The sequence below is a fragment of the Fukomys damarensis genome, unplaced genomic scaffold (assembly GCF_012274545.1).
Source record: "Fukomys damarensis isolate Sample0158 unplaced genomic scaffold, DMR_v1.0_HiC HiC_scaffold_39, whole genome shotgun sequence".
NCBI classification, from domain to species: domain Eukaryota; kingdom Metazoa; phylum Chordata; class Mammalia; order Rodentia; family Bathyergidae; genus Fukomys; species Fukomys damarensis.
This window is the reverse complement of record NW_022900951.1, coordinates 61442624-61465716: the sequence shown is the minus strand read 5'-3', so window position 1 is coordinate 61465716 and position 23093 is coordinate 61442624. Positions and strand designations below refer to the sequence as shown.

The 23093-nt window shown below is 39.2% G+C and overlaps 1 protein-coding gene across 5 annotated transcripts in view; it reads left to right on the top strand.

Moving 5' to 3' along the window:
• Positions 1 to 23093, top strand: part of Atrx (ATRX chromatin remodeler) — a 302586-nt gene that overhangs the window by 46891 nt on the left and 232602 nt on the right. For all 5 annotated transcript variants that reach the window (XM_010641338.2, XM_010641336.2, XM_010641335.2 and 2 more), the window contains exon 2: positions 13724 to 13836. In XM_010641338.2, coding sequence (XP_010639640.1) covers positions 13724 to 13836 — 113 coding nt within the window. The remainder of the gene's footprint in view (positions 1 to 13723; positions 13837 to 23093) is intronic.

The following is a 23093-nucleotide window of genomic DNA, read 5'->3' as shown; positions in this document are numbered from 1 at the left end:
AGAGGGAGGTTGGGAGGGGGCTGGCGCCATTGCCGCCATTGCCGCCATTGCCGCCATTGCCGCCATTGCCGCCATTGCCGCCATTGCCGTCCGGTTGTTTCCTTGGGTTTTCTATGTAGAGTATCTTGTCAGCTGCAAATAATGGTAATTTGAGTTCTTCCTTTCTTACATATACCCCTTTTATTTCTTTCTTGCCTACTTGCTCTCATGTACTGTGTTGAATTAGAGTGGTGATAGTGGGCATTCTTGTCCTATTCCTATTATTAGCGCGAATGCTTTTTTACTTCATTTAATATGATGCAGGCTGTTGGTTTTTCTTAAATAGCTTGTATCAAATTCAGGTATGGTCCTTTTTTTTTTTTTTAAGGGTTTTTATCATGAAGCAGTGTTGGATTTCGTTGGAAATCGTTTCTGCAGCTATTGACATGATCATGTGTTTTTTCTTTGGCACTGCCATACCATTTCACCTGCGTGGGATTCTGATTTAGGGGCATTTAGATGGTAGTTTCGCCCCATTGGCTCCTCAGCCAAGCACATACACCAAATGTCTGAACTGGCGGTTCCGCTCCTACTGAGTAGGATTATCATGGCATATCTTCTAGTTTTTCTCTAACTTCAGTTAGCCTTAGATTGGTCTTCTTTTTGTCATCTAGTACCTGCTGCATAATCTCTTGTTCTCTTACTTTCTTTGTGGATTCTTTGAGTATTTCATTGTAATTCATTTTTTTGTCCTCAGTTTCAGACACTTTTTCTTCACAGTGGTCATTCATGCAATTTATGAATCCTTTACAGTTTTTTATGTCAGGTATTTCTGTCTGACATCATTTGAGGATTCTATATCCTAGTTGAATCTGTCATTCAAGTTCTGAACTGTTTTGGTTAGCTCATCCAGATTTTTACTTATCCCAAAATTCACTGTGAGCATATTGAGTGAATTTGCTATGAACTTTGGTTCACCCCCCCCTTCCTATGTACTTTTCATAGAGTTCACCTCCCTGGCATTTGTTTTCTTCTCCCTTTGTGACCCTTTGCTTCGCTTTGGGAGAGTTGGAAGACCTTGGGTGTCTTTTCTTGCCTTGCTTCCCCATGGTCCTATGTGTCCTCAGTTCATGAATGCTTTTCTTTGCAAACAATTTGGTTTATAAGCAGAATTGTTTAGCACAATTTTGTTTTTGTTTGCAAACTCTGCATTGGGTGACAGATATCACTGTGGCAATATTTTCCACACAAACACAAATGTGGCCATCTTTTCCAAAATCGTAGAACAAATTAAGTTTATGAACTGAGGTACCACTGTATATGTTTGCTGTTGTTGTTTTTATTGTTGTTTTTTTTTGTTAGTATATATGCCTCTCTTCTTGCCTTCCTTTTTTTGGAGGGTACTGTGGTTTGAAGTCTAATAGAGTGAGGACTTGGGGATTATATGAAGATATTTAGTAAGATGTTGCTTCCCTATGAAGTCTTTCCAGCTTTATATGTTCAGTTACAGTTTTCACCTCTTCTGTTAATTACTTTTGAGTGCTTTGGTCTCTGTCCCTATATTTTGTAGAGAGAAGTACTTCTGGTTAGAACAGCATTGAATTTTCAGAGATATCCTGTAGGCTTAACTAGTTATTGACCTTTGGGTGTATCCTACCACCTTCTTTTTTTAGGGAGGAAAAGTTGCAGCCTGTTTGGTCTAGTATCCAGTTCTTTGGTAATGGACTGTAGTGATGTTTATGACCCCCAGACAATCCAGATATTGGCATATATAGAATACCAGTTGTTTCCAATAAAGAGTATCAAGCACAAACTGGATAATGATGAACTCTAATAACTAACACTACAACTTTTTTTTTGAGACAGGGTCTCACTATGTAGTTGAGACTGACCTGAAACTCATGTAGCCCAGGGTGGTCTTGAACTCACAGTGATCCTTCTTTCTCAGCCTCCCAAGTGCTGGGATTATAGGCATGTGCCACCATGCCTGGCAACACTGTACCACTTTTAACCAAAGGAACAAGATATATAATTATAGAACTGATTCTTAAGACAAACCAGGTATTTATATACAGTCTAGTAAACAGAAAAATTTTACCTCCTTTCAAAATAGAACAGTCCTCAGCCATAATAAGAGAGTTAACTACCTACAGATTTGTAAGGGTAAATGGTATGGCTATTTGAGCATGAAGTAAAAAGCAATAGATTATGAAAAATTAAACAGTGGAAGGTGGAAGGAAAGTGGCATGATAGAGATGAAAGGTCCTATTAAGGAGTAAAGGAAAATTAGTACTATTAGGTAACAGTAACAGAAAAAACCCAACTAGGATAAGGATTAATGAAAACAAATGGAGAGTAAATTAGAGGAAAAGAGAATAAGAAGAAACACTCAGAAAAAAATTAAAGCCAGTCTTTAAACAAAACAAAACAAAAAAAAAGAAGAACACTCAGGAAACGGTGAGAAAAGAAGAGAGAAAAAAAGGAGTACCTATTCAAATAATAAAATAGAGTTATATTTTATTTTATTTATTTATATTTACTTTTTGGTACCAGGGATCAAACTGAGGACCTTGTGCTTGCTAGGCAGGCGTGGTGTCCCTGAGCTACATTCCTGGCCCTAAGAGTTATATTTCAATAAGGGATTAAGAAAATGGGCGATACAACTCCAAACTCCACCAATAGTAACAGTAATAATAATGCTAAAAAATATCAGTAGAGTGGAAAAGAAAAAAAAACTTGGCTTAAATGAAGGGAGAAGAGAAAGGAAAATAAAAGCAAAAGCAGAGGGGAAGGGAGGGAGGGAGGGAGAGAGAGCGAGCGAGATTGATTTGTATGTATTTCCAGTAGAGTGTTTTTTTCCAGAGCCTGCAGTCTTTAGTCTTACCTGTCACATTTGTCTTTGCACCTCTTTATAGTCTGGGTTTGTGTGGAGATTTCTCACCTTACTGGGCCTCCTATCTGCAAACTGCTATTTGTGGCAAATGTCCAAGCTGTCACATCAGGGCAAGAAAGGTGTGAAGCCTTGGAGTCTGAGGCGCTTGGTGTGGATTCCTGCTGGTTGGAGGCCACTACTCGGTATCTGATATATATATATTCTTGTGTCTGTGGGACCAGCTCCAGACCCCAGGTGGAGGCTTGTGTCACCTCAGGGTACCCAAAAGAAATGCTGGTGCTCCTGGGACTAATGTGAGGAGATTCTGGCAGATCCAGTGAGGGTGCAGGATGCTGGGTGGTGTCTCACAGGTGTCTGGAGCACCAAGCAAAATCGGCAATTTCCACCCTTGCTAACTATTCAGAGGAGTGGCCTATTGTGCCAGGCAGGGACTGTGCCCAGGACTGTGGCAAAATGCCGGGTGAAGACTGCTTTGCCCAGAGTGTGAGCAGTGTGCTTGGTGCTAAATGGATGCTGCCACAGTCCAAGTGTACCAAGCAGAGACTTGTGTGTGATTGGAGCTCCTTGTGGAGACCCAGGCTGCCCAGGACTGGTACTGGGTGTCAGACATAGCCTCTGGAAGGTATATGATTGGAGTACTGCAGTGAGAGTTGAGTGTAGATTCGAGGAAGCCCCAAGTGCCTGGGTATGGACCCAGACTGGACCAGTGTTAGCTCTGTGTGCCAGGTGAATGTCTCAGTTGGCATGAGTTCAGGCTCCCTGCAGTGATGTGGGCATGCCTGGGGTATTGAAGACTCTTGACACAAGCAGTGATGTCATTGCTCGTTTATCTTCTTGGATTCTGAGATGGGGCAGATGGGGAGGGAGTTTCTCACGCCACTGATTACTCGCTCCTGGTATATGCTGGGGAAAATGCCCCAGGGTTGCAGCCTCCTCAGTGTGTGGAGAGGAAAGGATGGGATGAAAGAGCTTCTATAATCCCAAATCTAACATGTGAGACTATACACTGCAGTGCTTCTAGGATCCTGCCAGCTATTTGGGAAATTCTCAAAATGGCTGTTCCTATGGTATTTGAGAGCAGAGGCCCTGTGGGCTAACCCTATTGGGCTATTTCTCCTTTTTAACTCCTATGTGTAAATTATGTTTGATCTAGAAAGTCTCTTCTTTCAAATTGATTTTTTTTTGTATCAGGATGTCTTTTCCAGTGTTTATTTTTTTATTTAAGAATTTGAACTATTTATGACCCCATTTAATTGAATTATTATATTACTTGATAGTTTATTTTTTATTTTTATTTTTTGGTTGAGTTATACTTTTGTTATATAGTTCAGGCTGGACATCAACTCACTATGTAGCCCAGGCTAGCCAGAGTACTGGGATTACAGGCATACGCCACAATATCAGCTGACTTGACAGTTTATAATATAAAATTTATCATAAATGTTTCCCTCAAAGTCTTGGCTCATTGAAGTTAGGTTCTATGTTCAATTTTTTTTTTTTTGAGACAAGAGTCTCACCTTGTAGGTTAGGCTGACCTTGAACTCACTATGTAGCCTAGGGTGGCCTTGAACCCTTAGTGATCCTCCTACCTCAGCCTTGCAAGAGCTGGGATTATATGTGTGAGTCAGCATTCATTTTTATGTCAACTAGTTATATAATTATTCTGTGCCAAGCACAAGATAAAATAATTTTAAAAAGCACTTCTGATCCTCTTATAGATAAGTATAATAGATAAGTCAATATGTTTGATAAATTTCGTATTATTGTTTTCCTTTTGGATGGGATTGCATTTAGGGCCTCATATACATATACTAGCCAAATGCTCTGCCACTGGCCTGTACCCCCAGCCTACTGTTGTTATTATTGTTATTACTACTACTACTGCAATATGGGAATTGAACACAGAGGCTTTCCACTGAGATATATCTCAAACCCCTTTTGTTTTTTGAGACAGGATCTTTCTGCATTGATAATTTGCATAGGCTGGGCATAAACTTTCAGTCTTCTTGCCTCAGCCTCTTAGAGTGCTGAGATTACAGGCATGTATCGCTGTGCTTGGTGTGTTTTTTAGTACACATTAAAAAAGGTTATTTTTATTTTCATCGTTTTATGGGTAATACCGATTAATAGGTTTCATTCTGGTAGATTGGCACATACACATAAACATGCTTTGATCATTTTTACTGTCCCATCACACCTTTTGCCCTCTCTTCCTGGTTTCACATGTTTTGGAGGACTTGCTCATATGTATGCACATCTCCCCATTACCTGTCCTTTCACCCTTCCTTCTCCCTCTTATTCCTTTCCTCTGTCTAATAATAGTCTTCCTTTTACTTACTTGTCATCTTTTTTAGATTCTTTATATTAGAACACGCTAAGGTCTGGCTCAACATAATGGAGTCCATCTCATCTCATCGATCGCCCCCCCTTTCAGACAGGGTCTTGTTGGCCTCTATCTTAATAAGTTCAGTTTATGCTGGCCTCTAACTTAATAAATACCCCAAGCCAGCCTTGTACTTGTGGGGGTCCTCTTGCCTTAGTCTCCTGAGTCTTGAAATTATAGGTGTGCACCACCATGACTAGCAGATTTATCCATTTTCTTGAAAATGACAGAATTTCATTGCTCTTTGTGGCTGAATTATCTCTTAAATATGAATGAACGAATGAATAAAAGTATGATCTGTTGATGGGCAGGTAGGCTGGTCCCGTATTTTGGCTATTGTGAATTGTGGTACAAATACATAATATACATAAAGGTATGTAGATATACCTTTAGTTTGCTGACTTAAATTCTTTTGTGTATGTATCAAGGAGTGATGTAGCTGGATCAAGTGGTAGCTCTATTTTTAGTTTTTCTGAAGAAGCTTCATACTGATTTCCATAGTGGCTTTAGTAATTTACATTCCTACCAGCATTGTAGAAGGTTTCTTTTCTCTTGCATCCTCACCAGCATGTTTTATTTTTGTATGTTCTTTTCTTTTTTTTTCTTTTTTTTTTTGCAGTACTGGGGATCGAACTCAGGACATTGTACTTGGAAGGCAGGCATGGTGCCACTGAGCTAAATTCCCCAACCCTGATTTTTGTATTATTGACAGTCATTTTGACTGGGGCTAGCTGAAATCTCATTGTAGTTTTAATTTGCATTTTCTGTAATACAGGTTATTATCCTTTGTTTTGGGAAACTCGTATATGTTTATACAGGTAGCATATCTTGATCATTTTCTTTCTTTTTTTAATAAGTATTGTTATTCTTATGTTCTTTTATTCTTTTTTTTGTTTTGTTTTGGTACTGGGGATTGAACTCGGGACCTTGGCCTTGCAAGGAAGGCAGCGGAACCACTGAGCTAAATCCCTGGCCCATATCTTGATCATTTTCAATCCATTATTCTCTTCCTCTCCTCCTCCCTCTCCTGATTCTCTTACCTATTTCCAAAAGTCTACCTTCTAGTTTGCTATTTTATTTATTTATTAGGTTTCTGTTACAAGATAAAATGTGATGTTTAACTTTCTGACCTGGCTTTCTTCACTTAATAGGGTGCTCTATACTTCCATGTATTATCCTACAAATGCATGGTTCATTCTTTTTATGACTGAATAATATCCCATTGTGTATATCTACAATGTTTTCTTTCTAATGGGCACGTAGCCTGTTGCATAGCTTAGCTGTTGTGAATTGTTCCACTGTAAATATGGGTATGCATATATAACTATAATATGATGTCTTTAATTCTTTCAGGAATATCAGCTGGATCAAATGGTATTTTTTGTTTGTTTGTTTGTTTGGTTTGCTTTTTGAGACAGGGTTTTATTATGTAGTTGAGACTAACCTGGAACTAACTATGTAGCCCAGGCTGGTCTCAAACTCACAGTGATCCAAGTGATGGGTGTGCCACCACACTGGCTGGTATTTCTGTTTGTACTTTTTTGAGAAGTCACCATACTGATTTCCATAGTAGTTGTACTATTTTACATTCTCACCAAGAATGCATCATTAGGTCATTCTTTGGGATCTATCTGTTTTTCTAATGTATGTGATCATGGCTTTAAACTTCCCTCTTAGAACTCCTTTCATTGGTCCCATAGATTCTGGTATGTTGTGTTTCCCTTATCATTTGATTCTAAGAATTTTTAAATTTCTTCCCTGATTTCTTCAATGACTCAATGATCAGTCTCCCCATGTATGGGTAGTTTCTGTGTTTTTTATTTCTCGTTTGCTCTTGATTTATAGTTTCATTTCCTTGTAATCTGATAGGATGCATAAGATTGTTTTAATTTGTTAAATTATTGAGCCTTACTCTATGGTCTAAAATATGGCCTATTTCAGAGAAAATTCCATGGGCTGCTGAAAAGAATGTATTTTACTGTTGTTGAATGGAATACTCTAGATGCCTGTTAAATAAATTTGATTTGAAGTATAGTTTAACTTCTATGTTTCATTGTTGATTTTTTTTTTGGTCTGGTTGATGTCTTGTATTTGTGTAGTGGGATAATGAAGTCGCCCACTATGATGTTGGGGTGATCTGTCTTTAATATGTTCAAGTAGTGTTAGTTTTGTGAAATTGGGTGTGGCAATGTTTGGTGTGTACATATTTATAATTGTTTTCTTCTTTTGGTGAATTGTTCCCTTTACTAATATATAGTGGCTTTCTTTGTCTCTTCTGACTAGTTTTATTTTGCAGTCTACTTTTTTGTATATAAATAAGCTACTCCTGCTTTCATTTGGGCTCCAGTTCCTTGGATTATCATTTTCCATTCTTTGAGTTTATGCATGCTTTTTCAAGTGAGTTGTGTTTCTTTTTGGCAACATATAGTTTTTTTCCCAGTCCAGCCTGCCAGTCTGTCTTTTAATTAGACTTAAACCCATACACGTTAAATGTTATTGTTGAATGTTGTGTACTAATATCTTTGATTTTGTTGTTTTTCTGATGTTGGATTAATTTCTCATTCTCACTTGTTTGTCTATTTTACCAGTGAGATTTATTCTTTCTCTTGGTCTCATGGTTTTGGGTGTCTTCATCTATGTTTACCATATTCAAGTATTTTCTGCAATGCTCACTTGGTGATTATGAATTTTTTTAGGTCATACTGGTCATGGAAGGGATTTTTTTCTCATTTGATATCAAAGGAGAGATTCATGGAATATAGTGATCTGGGTTGGCAACTATTTTCTTTCCAGGCATGAAATATATCATTCTCAGCCCACATGGCCTTTAAAGTTTCTGTTGAGAAGTGTGCTGTTACTCTGATGGCTTTGCCCTTATTGGCATTTTTCTTTTAATATCTTGCAATATTCTTTCTTTTGAATCTTTGGCAATGTGATTATGATCTGTCTGGAGAAGTTCTTTTTTGGTTGTGTCTATTTGGGCTTCTAATATATCCATTACCCGACTATTCATCTCATTTCCCAGATTTGGGAAGTTTTCTGCAATAAATTCAGTGAATAGATTTTCTCTGCCATTAGCCTGTATTTCTTTACTGTCTTTGAGATGTATTTGTTTTGAATTTGTTTTTTTCATTGTTATCTAAGAGCTCTTGAATGATTTGTTTATTGTTTCTTATTCTGTTTCCTTTATCATTGACTGAGGGTTCCACCTTGTCTTCAAATCCTGGTAGTTCTTCTGATTCATCTTTCTTACTGTTAAGATTTTCAGTTGAGTTTTATATTTGACTGATAGAGGTTTTCATTTCCAGGATTTCTGCTTGGTTCCTTTCCACAATCTCTATCTCTTTACTGAAGTGGTCTTTTATATCCTGCATTGTCTTTCTTAATTTATTCAGTTGTTTCTCTCTCCCTCTCCCCTCTCCCCTCTCCCATCTACCAGTGATTGAACCCAGATCCTGTGCTTGCAAGGCAGGCAGCAGAACCATTGAACCAAATACCCGGCCCATTCTCTTTTTTGATTTCATTGATTATTTGAACTATCAGTCTTTCAAATTCTTTAGCTGGCATTTCATATACTTCAGTATGGGATCAGCTTGTGGGGAATTTTGAATATCTGGAGTCTTTTTGTTGCCTTGTTTTCTCATAGTTACTGTGTTTTCATTTTGATATTTGCAGGTTAGTTGAAATGTATATCTCTACTACTATTGTATGGGAGTGTTTTAAGTCTCTGTCTTTGTGGTGTGCCCTGCACTATAGATATGTCTCACGTGAAAGTACCCAGTCTGTTCCATATACTATGATCAGTCCTCAGCATAGCTCTGAGAGGAGAGAGTACCCGTAACATGAACAACTGAGATGCACACCATGTATACAGGTGAACAAAAATTACAGTGTGCTTAAATTAAAAAAATATTACAGAAAGAAACATTGCCATTAATCTCCCTCACAACAGTCCCCCTCACTTTAAACACACCTTTCATGAGTGTCTTCACAAGGTCTGATTTAAAAAACCATACATGCTGCTGAGTACTGTTCAACAGAAAGGCAGGCTCAATAAAACATTTCAATGTATCCTCATCCACCTTATTCACCACATGTGCACTAAGCGACTTCTGATTCTTCTCCAACATAAACATGACCATGAAAGGTAAAAGTTTTGAATCGATTTAGGACATTGAGACAGCTACTATAGTGTAACTAAAGACACTCATGAATGAAGACTTTCAGAAGTGCTTTAGAAAGTGGTAGGAGTGATGGTGTGTGGTGGAAATCAGGACTTTTTTGAGGGTGATTGATGATAATTGTCTTTTACTGCAATACATTTTCCCCCATAAGTTTATTGGCACATTTGAGGTATGCTTTATGATCACATTCACCATTGGAAATTTGTTACCTGTACATGATATATCTTGGTTCTTGTTTTTTTTCCATTCCCCTTTCCTCCCTTCCATCCCTCTACCCCTCCCTATTTACAAAAGCTCTGTTTCTGTTTTTTTCCTTCTTACTTTTTTCTTTCCCTACTTTCCCCCACCCCTCCCTATTTCCCCTTATCAAGTTGTTTCTCTGGTGTGAGAAACTGAAAGTATAAATGAAGTCAAAAATGTATAATAGATAATGCAGTACATTCTAAAATTTAACATGTTCATGATATGGCTGTAATTCATATATCTTGCTGCCAGGCAACCCTAATTTATTTATTTATTTTTCTTTTTATTGAGTTTATTGGTACAATCTAGGTATACAGTACAATTACATTCATCATTGGGATTCTGTACCTTTACATAATAGGTCTTGATTCTCATTTTTCCCCTTGTCCCTGCCCTCCCTTCACCCCCTCCTCCCCTCCCCATTTACAAACACTTTATTTCCATTTTTTCAGTTTCTCATATTTTTTTCCTCTCCCTTATTACCTTTCCCCCACCCTTCCCACTTTCCCTACACCTTTAGCCCTTTACTTCCTATTTCACATTATTAATTATCTCATTAGGATCCTGTGTACTATTATAGTTTTTCACACCAAAGAAACTATTCGGTATTTCAGTTAAAGAAATCTCTGTATGAACATTAAAAATAGGGAATCCTAAAATAAAACTAAAAAGGAAAGTAAAAGAGAAAAGGCAATGATGTAACATTAAAATAATCCTTAATTCTGGAGATGAAAATGGTCCCTGAACATATTTAAATTGCTTCTCGCTCTTATAGTCTTATCTTATTCTTTTTTTCATTATTTAGAGAATACTTTATTAGTTTCTGTAATCAAACCCACGTAGATATGACCTTACATATTTAGTACGATGTGTTACCCCTGTACACATGGAAAAAAAAATAAAAATAAATTAACATTTCTAGACCAATATGGTTGTCCATTTCTGTACAATGCCAAGTCAACACAGTAAATTGGGATGACTTTTTCCAAAGTTGGCAGCACCGTTAAAGTTTCCCAAAATTCAATTTATATATATGTGTATATATATATACATTTATATAAAAAGACTAATAATAGTATGTTATGCATTGATAGCAGCAACAGCTTTTCCAGGCTCTGCAGTCATCTGAATAAAATTATAGACATTCAGCACATTCCATTTAAAAAAAAAAGAAAATAAAAGAATAATATCCAGAAAACAGCAAAGTTCTGTTGCTGTTGTGGTACCTGGCACCATTTTTCCTATTAGCCTCTTAATCATCATCTGGAAAGAGAACATTCTAGAGTAATATCATTCAATGTAGCTCTGATAAAGCACAGTCCCTACTATGTATCATAAAGCAGGTACAAGATATTTTACATTCATAGAGGTATGATACAGTACCGTCCTACATCAATAATACTAGATTCAGTTTTGGTTTGAAATTTACTTTGTCTGCAAATAAGATTGCTACCCCTGTTAGGCAGCCCTAATTTAAATTCGAGTATTCCTGCCCATTTGAACCACCTTTGGTACATGCATGACTGTCCCATTTGGAGGCTTGTACCACTTCTCAGGGAGACTTTGATTACAACAATGCAAAGAAAGGTATTGACTTAGCAGACCAGATGTCATCATATTACAGTTCCTTAAGGAAAACATTAAAGTGGTATAAAAATTGTAATACACCTAGTATGTGGTACTGCAGTTGTAAATGGATATTATATACACTGGCAATGGGGTACTAAGATTTCCATGTTAAAAGTTAGAGAATTAATTATTGATAAACTATTCATAAATAGAGACACATTTCTTTTAAATAAATGTTTCTTGATTATTATAATAATTTAAAAATTGCTGTGAGTATTAATATTTATATTTGGGCAGTAATTATTCAAATTCAAGCAACTAACTAGATTTGTACCACATGTAGACTTTTTATATTATTAGTCAGAAGACTGATAAAAATGATGAGAGAGATCTATTTGTATTACCAGTGGGACTTGCCCAATGGGACAGTCATGCATGTGCCACTGGTGTTCAAGCCAGCAGGAATATTTTAAACACATAATTTTTTAATCACACCTCGTACATCTGCTCATACACACTCACACACCTCAAATCTAACCAAACCAAGCAAACACCCAACAAACAAATGAGGAGAAAAAAAAAAGACAAAACCCTAAGATCTGCACGAGTATATCTCTTTGTGCAGGTATTTATAATGGAGACTATTATTTTGTGCTGTTGGTTAAGATCAGTATTCCAGAATGACTTGTCACTATTACTGCCTTTAGTCTGCCATTATCATGAGTCTCTGTTGTTCCTTGTGAAGATGGTGGAGCAGTTGTGCCACTCTCCTCCCTCAGTGCTACCCTAGCCACCTCTTTGTGTCCCCAGCACCCCCCTTCTTAGCTGTGCCTCTGTTCATTCTTTCTCTGGCTTGCATTTATCGTGGTGCCCAGTTAGGGAAGACAATAGGTAGCATCACCGTAGCTGTCTTTCTCTGCCCTTGCTATTCCCAGTTCATGGCCATCGTTGTAGCTCAGCTCAGTTTCTTTCTGGCAGTTGGTTTTGGTGGCACCCAGGGTTGAGGATGTGACAGTTCCAGCTAGAATAACTTGTAACCCCTCTCTCTGCCCCTGATATTCCCTTCTCCTAGCCCTTCTGTGCCTTCTCAATCTCTTTCTAGCTTGCAGTTTGGGGGTATCCTGGTCCGGGAAACTTCAGTCCCTTCCCAGCAAATATTGTAATCTCTGGGTATTGAGTCCTGGCAGAACGACCATGCAGTCTTCAGTTTATGGTGGTTGGCTGGGTCCCAAGTGGCAGCTGTCCTTTTAACTTCTTCCGTGAGTGGGTTTTACAAATCTCACAAAATGGAGTACTCTCCAAACTTTTGTTTTTGGTACCGGGGATTGAATTCAGGACCTTGCAGTTGTGAGGCAGGCGGCTGCACCAATGAGCTAAATCCCCACCCTCCAACCTTTTGTTTTTAAATGAAAATAAAAAAAAAGTTGTCTTCCTTTATTTTGAGTGTTGGCAAGTTTAAATTTTGAAATGGTAAAACTACTTAATGTTTTGGTTTCTTTCTTCTGTGACACTGAGAATTCAACCCAGGATATTCATACTGAATGAAATACATTTATAGCCCTTCTTGTTTATGTGATTATTTTGAGATACAGAGTTGGGCAAGAGCTTGTGATCTTCCTGTCTTAGCCTCCCAGAGTGCTGGGGTTACAAGCAAGCACTACTATGCCTCTGTCTTGATGTCTAAGGGTATTCCAGGTAGAGTCTATACAAATGAGAGAAAATAATAACTAAAATGCTTAATGATATGACAAGATACGTACTGCTATTGATACACACACACACACACACACACACACACACACACACACACACACTTTTTTTGTTTGTTTATTTTTGTTTTTTGTTTTTTTGGTACCAGGGATTGAACTCTGGTCTCTGCACTGGCAAAGCAGGTGCTGGAACCAGTGAGCTAAATCCCAGGCCCACACAGTTTTTTTTAATTTGGTGGTATCGATGATCTAACCTAGGACCTCACACTTGACAGCCAGGCATGGTGTCACTGAGCTAAATCCCCAGCCCTGTACTGCTATTGATTTTGAAAGAAAGATGAATGAAACCCAAATGCAGGTACACTTTTTGCCTTTTAGCTCCCTACATTTTTATTTCAGTTTCTTTTGATAGTCTTACAGTAGGTAGGTTTATTTTTTCTTAGATTAAAGGTAGTATTTAGTGATACATTTTAAGTAATTGAATGCAAAGTAAAAGTTTAACTTCTGTTTAAACACACCAGATACAGCACATTGAAAGATCATAAAATATTGGAACTATTTCCTAAGTAATACCAGCATTTTGCCTAAATGATACTTTGATCCTAGTTTAGTATACAAGTTAGATATGTTATTCTTCCTTAGTCCTCTGCAAAAAAAAATTGAGTTCCTTTAATTTTTACTTTGAATATACATATCTCAGTTTAGAAAGAATTTCAGTTTATTAAATATTTATATTTAAATTCTTTAAATTTTTGTTTGATAGTGAAAGCAAGTTGAATACATTGGTGCAGAAGCTTCATGACTTCCTGGCACATTCATCAGAAGAGTCTGAAGAAACAAGTTCTCCTCCAAGACTTGCGATGAACCAAAGCACAGGTAAATTGGAAAAAAATCTGTATCTTCTACTATTTTTTGCTTAGTATTTGGAGGAAGCAGCTGTTAAAAGTCTTTCAATTTGTGGTAAATGAAATTAATACCCTTCTGAAAAAATCCTGTTGTACATCTTTGCTAATATCTAAGAGATTTTAATTTTGATAAAGATGTAAGTTTGTGAGTACTTAGAGAAGTAAGTGCTTAATACAGTTTGTGCATAATGGAAATGTCTGCTAGAGAGGGGGTGGTGAATAATGAATGTGACTCATAATGAATACATAGTATTAGAGGTGGCAGTCGTGTAGAAATACTTATTCTAGTGGTTACTTGTATAGTAGGAAGTAAATTTCTATGTTTGATAACATATCTGAGTACATTCAGTAATTAAAAAAAATAAAACCACTTAAACCTTTTATCCGTTTTTGTTTAAAAATATCCTGTTATATGATGATTACCATTTTCATGTAGCTACATATTTATACATGTATATATATGTACATATATAAATGTATATAAGACGTGTAGAAAAAATGAAAGGTAAATCATAGTAAAAAGTTCAATTATGCATGTTAGAATTCCAGAAGGAGAAAAGAGAATGGGTCAGAATTTGAATTTGAAAAGATACTAGCTAAGCATTTTCCAGAAGTGATGAAAAGCATCAAGCCACAGGTTCAAGAATTACTGTAAATCCAAGCAAGACATTTAAAAAGAAAAATACAACTAATCTTGTCATAATCAAATGCTTAAAGAGCGAAGACTAAGAGGGGCGGGGGATTTAGCTCAGTGGTTCGTTGGCCTGCCTTGCAAGCGTAATGACCCGAGTTCAATCCCTGGTACCAAAAAAAAAAAAAAAAAAAAAAAAAAAAAAAAAAAAAAAAAACTCCTTCCAAAGGAACAATAGTAATACTGAATACTTATTTAACATCAGAAATGATAGAAAGCAGATGACAATGTTTTCTTTATAGTACCAAATGAAAGTAATTGCAAATTTAGAATTCTATTTTCAGTGAAAACATCTTTTAAAAATGAAGGGTGGAGCAGGGATGTAGCTCAGCAGCACAGCACCTGCCTGGCAAGTGCAAGGTCCTGAGTTCCATCCCTGGAACCAAAAAAAAAGGGTGGAGCTAGGTTTGGTGGTACACAGGAGGATCATCATGATTTCAAGGCCAGACTGAACTACTAGCGTGAAACTCTGCGTGAAACTGTCTAAAACAAAACAAAACAAAACAAAACAAAGGATGGAATGCAGAAATCTCTCGATAAACAAGGGAGAACTTCATGTCAGCGCATCTATATAGTATGCTAGAAGAAATGAAGGGTTTTCTGAAATTAGAAAACTATTTGAAATATGAACACCAAAACATAGAAAATAAAAAAGGACAATGGGAGGAGTAAATAGATGGGTAAAACTAAATATAGAATGTTACCTAAAAGATAGTCCCCATTTTTTCATCAGTTGCCCCAACAATGTTCATTGGTAGGTTTTTTTCCTCCCTCTTTTTTTTTTTTTTTTAATTATGGTACCGGGGATCAAACTCAGGTCCTTGTGCTTGCGAGGCAGGTGCCCGAACCACTGAGCTAAATCCCCGGCCCTTTTTTCCTCCCTCTTAAGTCCAGAACCTAGTTTAAGATTACCTACTGCATGCAGTTGACATGTCTCTTTATTCTTCTTAAAATCTTAAACAATATCTCTTGTGTATTTCTGTGTGGAGGCCTTGGGGGTCTCCAGTAGTCACCATGCCTCTGCAGGTGTGATCTGCCATTCCTAGTTCCTTCACTGTGAGTCTGGGTTCTGGGAGACCGCACTACTTGTTATCTCCCACCTCTTTGTTAAAATCTCTCTTCACTCTCCCTGTGGTGTTCACTTCTCACTTCAGATCCTTCCTGGGTCCTGGGGACCCACTTCCCACTCTTCTTGTGCCACTATATTCCTGTGTCAGGACACCAAATCTTGGAGAGGCTCTTCCTTGGCTCTGTATCACTCCGCCATCTTCCCGAAAGTCCTCTCTTTTGTGTTGGGAATGTGAAGTTTTTGAAATTTATCAGTTGATTGGCCCTTAATGTTGATTGTCTATATATTTAGGATTAGATTCAGGATATATATTTTTGGCAGAAATACTACATAAAGTGGTATTATGTTCTCAGTGAGTGCATTGTATCACAAGGTATGTGATAATGATTGTGTGTGATATGATTTGTTATGTTATTGGTAATGTTACATAGATTATTTTCTTATAGTTTGCACATTAGATCTCCTAAACAAATTCATTTTTTCCTTTGTAACAATAATAAGTAATTGGATGAAGAGCATGTTGAAATTACTTAGGTATTTTTTCATCAATAGTTTAATGGATTTTGTGTTGCAAATGGTCATAAAAATAGCAGCTTAAAACAACCCCAATATATTATATCATAGATCAGAAGTTTGATAGGTTTTGCTAGGCTTACCTCATGGTATCACAAGACAAAGGTTAAGGTGTCAGTAAGAGTGTTCCTTTCTGGAGGTTCTGGAAAAATCCATTCCCAAACTCATTCAAGTTGTTGGAAGAATCAAAATTCCTTATGATAGATTATGAAAGGGAATAGTGACGCTCAACAACTAGGCCACATGCACAACAGGGGGTCCGACTGGAGATTTTATTCAAGGAGTGGGAGTAGAGAGAGAGAGAGCAGAGAGAGAGAGAGAGAGAGCAGAGAAAGCAGATAGAGAGAGGAGGAAGAAGAAGAAGAAGGAGAGAGAGAACAAAGAAAGGAAGGTCCTTTTATCAGTTTTGGGCCAGGCTATTGATTATTTATGAGGAGTGAGCTACTTCTAACCTATCACAGGCCAGGCTGCTATTTATGGGTCCAGCCCTGCAGAAGCAGGTTTCAACTTCTCTGGACCACTGTGGCCTTGGCGGGGAGGGAAACCAGAGATAAGGGCATGAGGTCATTTTAGGAGCCAAGAAGTACCAGGAGAATGCAGCCTGTGATGGCAGCGTCACAGCATATTTTAACATGATCAATTCCCTAACATTCCCCACTCATTGGTTTTTAGATGACAAACAGCAGCGAGTGCAAACAAACCACACGCCAGGGGAAGAGGGCGGAGTGTCTGTCTTCTGTAACTACTTCCTGCTGAGTTTGGGGCGACAAGTCGACCTATGGGCAGCGTGGGGCCTGGCTGGCTGTGTTGTCCTTTATGCACATGGAATTGTTGACAGAAGTAGCATTTTTATTGGAATTGTTGGTAGGGCTTCCTGAGAAAAGTCCAAGCACACAAATCAGTTAATGAGGGAGGAAAGAGGGCTAGAAGATAATTTGTATGAGGCTGTGTACTGGGTTGGAGGGTTACTAAGAACAAGTAAAAAGGTAAAGATTGTGACTTCAGTTGGGGTGAAGTCTGATAAAGTTTTTTGGAGCCACGTGTTAGTGACCCAGTTGGCTATGTAGGTAATAGGACAAGGGTGGGGAGCAAACCAGAAAATATCAATCCAAAGATCATTTAGAAAATGTATAAACCAAGCCAAGATCTGAGCTATGGTTAGTTGGTTGGCTGTCATGTAAACATGGTGGTCTCGCTTAGGTCTCTGGCCTGAAGTATCAGCTGGTGAGCCATCTGTCGGGAGACTTGAGTGGAGACGTGACTGATCTGGGATTGAATAAAATGGAGAACACAGGGGGCAATTGCATGGGTAGATACGGAAAGGGCAGCAGAAATCAGCTGTGGGCCAGTCTGAAGAGTGGCAGGAATTTGATGATTTGGTCAAAGAACTGGCATAAGGTGGCCTGGAATGTGATTTCAGGAGATCCTACCTGGGTCTGAAGGAGGGCTGAGTTAGGCTGGGAGCGAGTCAAGGTATATACCAGGGGCCCATTGGCTTGGGTAAGATTTAGGAGAGAAAACAGGAGCAGGAGAGGAACTATTATTGTCTCCAGCGATTAAGAATGGCAAAGAATGAGATTATGAGGTAATAGGTCAATGAGAGTAAACACCTGGAAGTAAAATTATAATTGGGAGGAGATATTGTGGCCAATCCTATCCCAAGGACAAGTCCCAGGAGTACTAATATAAGAAGACTTAGGATATCAGTGGGTGGTGTAGTGTAAAATGTGTCACAATACCCCATGAGAGGATGAGAGGGTAAACAGTTAGGATGGCTTATATGACTCAGGACTGGATGATGGTGAAGGATCCTGGGCAACCAGGTCTTCTGGAATCCGAGTAAGTTTGACCTTCAGAGGTCCCGTGGATGACGTCCTGTGGATATGACTGGGAGAGGAGCATGAAGACATGGTTTAACACGAGAGTAATGGAACTATCCTGGAAGGGACTTAAGTTTAGAGCAGGGCTTTGAGTGCATTGTCTCCTGGAGTCAAAGTCTGTGAAGTTCTCTTGATAGATCTGTTTTACTTTAGAGTGATGGTAGCTGAACTTTACCTTGACAGCTATGGGAGTAACCATAAGTGTCTTATATATGGCCCTTTTCATATATAAAGTCTCTCAAGATACAGGGTTGCCTTCCAAACAAGACCTCATATGGGGAGAACACAGTATGACTTAGGGTATCTGTTATTTTAAAGAAGGCCAAAGGGAGCCGATGAACTCATAACCTGGTGTTATTTGACAATATTTATCTTAATGGTACAATTTATCATTTTTTAACCTTACAAGAACTCTGAGGTCAATAAGCAGTATAACAGTTTAACTAGATCTTGTACAACCTCTGTTATAAATGCTGGCCCATTGTCACTGTCTATGGAGAGAGGCAGACTAAACCTTGGAATTTTTAATAAAATCTTGTATACTTCTGAAGCCCTCTGTTTTTATAGGGAAGGCCTCAGGCCCTCTAGAAAAAGTACAGACCCATACTAACACATTTAAAACCTTTACAGGGGCTGCGTGTCTTAAGAGGAATATTTGGGAGGAGAATGGGCCTCAAATGTCTATCACGAGTGCCTGTTTATTGTCTCTTTTGGTTATTCTTTTGTGCTGGGTGTTTAAGACCAAATTAGAGTGAGACCTGTGTTAATCAGTATGAACCTCTTGTTATCTGTCAAGGTCAGTTAAGTCTCTTTAGGCATTATTTTGGAAACATGTATAGAGCCTCTCAGCTCCCAGTGTCAGCTGTTAGGATGGGTCCCGGCCTTGTTTGACCATGGTGCTTTTAGTAAAAGCGTGGAAGACTTTTTTGGTGACCCTCCTTTAGCACACATTACATTTGTCCTCTGGTGTCCAGCAATCTCCCTGTTCAGGAGGTTGGGTGACTTACCAAAGATGTAGGTTGTTGTAGAAAAGGTTCCTTCATACCTTGGATCTTTGATGATGTTGGAGGGCTAGAGCCAAAATATTGGTGATCTCCTTAGCCCAGTTACATTTTTTTTTTTTGGTACCAGGGATTGAACTCGGGTCCTTGCTCTTGCAAGGCAGGCCACCGAACTGCGGAGCTAAATCCCCAGCCCCCAGTTACCTTTTGGTGTTGGTCTCTGTACTTTGGTGGCTGAACACCCAGAAGAGAAGATCAGTGACATCAGTAGTACAGGAGGAGCTTAACTATCATAACTATCTAGATAGCAAGTATCCTGGAATTTAAAATATAGTTAGAGGGCTATTATTTTATCAATCATGGTTGTTTAAGTAGTTGATTTTTTGTAGAATATTAACAGAAAAACTTGTGATCAGGAGCCACACTTAATGATAATCAAAAACCCAGGAAACTTATTTAAGTTATTACCTTTTGATACGGTACCATCTAAGGAAAGTGTATGGGCCTACAAATGTAGCTGTAACCATAAGTAGGTGGAGCAGAAGAGAAGGGAGAATATCTGGATCAAAAGGTTATTGTCATAAATAATATGAATTTCTTTATACAGAAAATATTATATTTTAAAGGTAACCATCATAACCATGTTACAATAACATAATTAACAAGGCATATCTTTCTATAAGGCTATAAAAATTATTTGGGCTCCCATTAGTGAATAAAGATCAGAATAAATTTTCTGAGCAGGTGCTTCTTTATTTACCATCAGCAGTGTACCCAAACTTAAAAGTTTATATTTAATTATCTTTAAATTTTTATTTAACCTATAAAACCAGGGTGTAGAAATGAACAATCTACTTGTATTTAACTTCATTTTGATAACATTTAGACAGACAAACATATAAGACAATTTAAACTAGAGTGTCAGGTCAAAATTAACAGAAATCTCTTGTAGAATTAGGATTAAAAGAAATGAAGGCTCTTTATGACTCTAAATGTAAACCAATAAGCAAACATACATATTTTCTTATTAAATCATTTCTACACACCTTCTCTACATACTTAGGCCTTCTGGTCTTGTCAAAAGTATAACTCTCATTCATAGCTTTCCTAATATTTTTTGTCTCATTTATTATTAACCTCCTATAATAAACTTCATCTTAAAGTATCCTTTTTCTGTTTTCAGATTGTTACATCTTAAAATTTGACTGGCTGCCAATAGAACAATATTAACCTTGAGTTTTTAGAAAAGAGTAAGTTAACCCTATAATCGTAATTTAAGAATGTGTAATGTACAAGAAGTGTTTTAAGCACACCAAAGGGGGAGGCAATTGGACCTCTTCCAAAGGGTAAGCACATTTTCTGAGAGGCAAGTTCACCGAGTGAAAAACAGCTCATAGGGCGAGCAGTTAAGTGGGGACTGGAGGTTCAATAGCTTGGGATAACAAAAGACAAAAGGAAGACATTGGAGTGTTGAAAGGGATCGGCATAGAAAAATGAATGGATGCCCCAATTTGGGATAAAATGTCATGACCCAATAAGGGAATGGGGCAGGATAGGAGGACTAGGAAGGAATAGAAGTCATGAAAAGTCGCCAATTGCGCATGACAGTAAGGGAGTCTATTGAGGGTGTTGCTTTTGACATTCTACCCCAACAAATAGAGGTCTAAGACAGGGAGGTAGGTCCTCAATATTCTCTCAATGCAGAAAAGCTGGCACTAGTGTCTTAATAGGAAGACAGTAGTCCTACCTGCCACAATTAAGGTCACCCTGGGCTCCTGGGCGGTGATCCGCGTTCGGCCAGTTGTGCCAGGGCCTCTTCATAGCCCTTCAGCTGCTGCTAGACCTATCAGGTCATTGCTCTGGGGAGTTGCAGGGCAGGCGGCTCAATGGCAGGTGGACACCAGGGGGCAGTAGAAACCCCAGTGTCCCTTCTGTTGGCACTTAGGGCAAGGCTTTGTGGGTGCCTTGGCATTTGTGCAATCACCGGCCCAATGTCCCTCTTGATTGCACCAGTAACAGGGTCCCAGTGGTTGAGGGGCCCCTCTGAAGGGTCCCTTTCCTTGAGGCACTTGTGGCTTGGCAGGATTGAAGGCTTGTGCCAATGACTGGTACTTTTTGATGATCTTGAGATCATCACGGCCATGATAGACTTTGAATGCTGTGGCCAGAACTTCTGCAGGGGGAGTCAAAGGTCCCCTCTCAAGCTTTTTTAGTTTGAGTCTAATGTCAGGGTAGCTCTGAGAAAAGAATTGCATCATAATTAGTCTCTGGCCATTGACAGACTCAGAGTCAAGTTTGGTATGTTGGCGGAGGCCATCTGTCAACCTTTTTAAGAAGGCAGACCGATTTTTCATTTTTATCTTGTATAATTTCATTAAGCTTCTCATAGTTTACAGACTTCATGGTAGCTCTGCAGAGCCCATGAAGGAGACAGTATACCTGTCTTGAGCTTTTAATCCCCGCCTCAGTGTTGTAGTCCCACTCTGGGTCTCATTCTGGGACTGCAAGAGCACCTACAGGATAGTGATTGTCAAATGCTCCTGATCTGCATGAGCACAAGCCTAATCCAGCACTCTTTTGCCTTCTTCAGGAGTTAAAGCATTGGTGAGAACAACAAAAAGATCATGATAGGTTAATTGATAAGACTGTGTCAAGTATTGAAATTGTTTTACAAAGGTTGTTGGGTAGGCAGTGAGAGAACCAAGTCTGGCTTGGATGAGAGCCATTTCAGTCATGGGGAAGGGATGATTCCCTCAACCCCTGCTACTTCCGCGCAAGGGCGCCATCTTGTGGCTCATATGAGACTTGGAACGGGTAAGAGGTGGAGTTGGAGCATGGGGCGGAGCGATAGGAGGTTCTGAGGAAATGGGAGGAGTGGGAGTTCTAAGAGGAGAGGAGGAGTCAGACAGGGTAGGGGGAGGTGTGGGTTGGTTTCTTGGTGCTGGGTATGGGGGAGGGTCATCGGCCGGGTCCAGCTGGTCTGGAAGATTAGGAAGAGGGAGGGGGGTAGTGGTGGTGGGACCACGGGCTAGCAGAAGTGTGGGAGGAGGTGATAGAAAAGACAGTTTCTGGGCAGTGGAACAAAGAGAGGGCTGGTGGCTAAGATAAGAAAAACCCTGGACATATGGAATCTCCGACCACTTTCCTTGATGCTCACAAAAGTTATATAGGTCTTGAATTAGACCCAGTTCAATGGAGCCATTAGGTGGCCAGACATTTTGATTGTCTAATTGATATTGGGGCCAAATTTGAGTGGATAAACAAATTAGCCACTTGGGTTTTAGGTCAAGGCATCGCTTGGGTTTTAGGTCAAGGCCCTCCAAATTCCTGAATAAGCATCCCAAAGGAGAGTCTATGGGTATGGAAGAGCCAGAGCCCATGACCATCAGGACAGGAGATTATCAGAAGTCTAGACATCTCTTAGAGCTCTGATAGGACCCCCTCTTTTTCTAGACCTGGTCTAGAAAGCTGAAACTGTCTCTTGTGAGGGCGTCCCTTGCACAAGATAGGAATTTATGTGGAGCTAAGTCCCGGTCTTAGCTCAGTTGAGCCTCGGACTCAACATGGCAAACCCGGTTTGTCAAAACTGAGGGACAGAGGGCCTGGGCCCCGGCCTTGTCCTGGATGTGGTCCTCGTGGGCGGTCTAGGGCTCTGGGGTCTCCCATTATCCAAAAGATGCCTCAGAAGAGGGAACTTACCCAGTATCTGGTGCAGGCCTGGAGATAGGTGGGTTGGTGTTGGCTGCGAGACTGGCGCCAAAGAAGGTGGTCATGGATATCGGGTGGCGGCTGAGTTGGAGCACCTTGGTATCTGGGTTTTGGGTCCCCGAGTATTTTAACCTGTGAGCCTGGCAATCCCGGATCCCACTTCTGACACCAATGAAAGGGAATAGTGACGCTCAACAACTAGGCCACACACACACCGTGGGGGTCCGACAGGAGATTTTATTCAACGGGTGGGAGTAGAGAGAAAGAGCAGAGAGAGAGAGAGAGAGAGAGAGAGAGAGAGAGAGA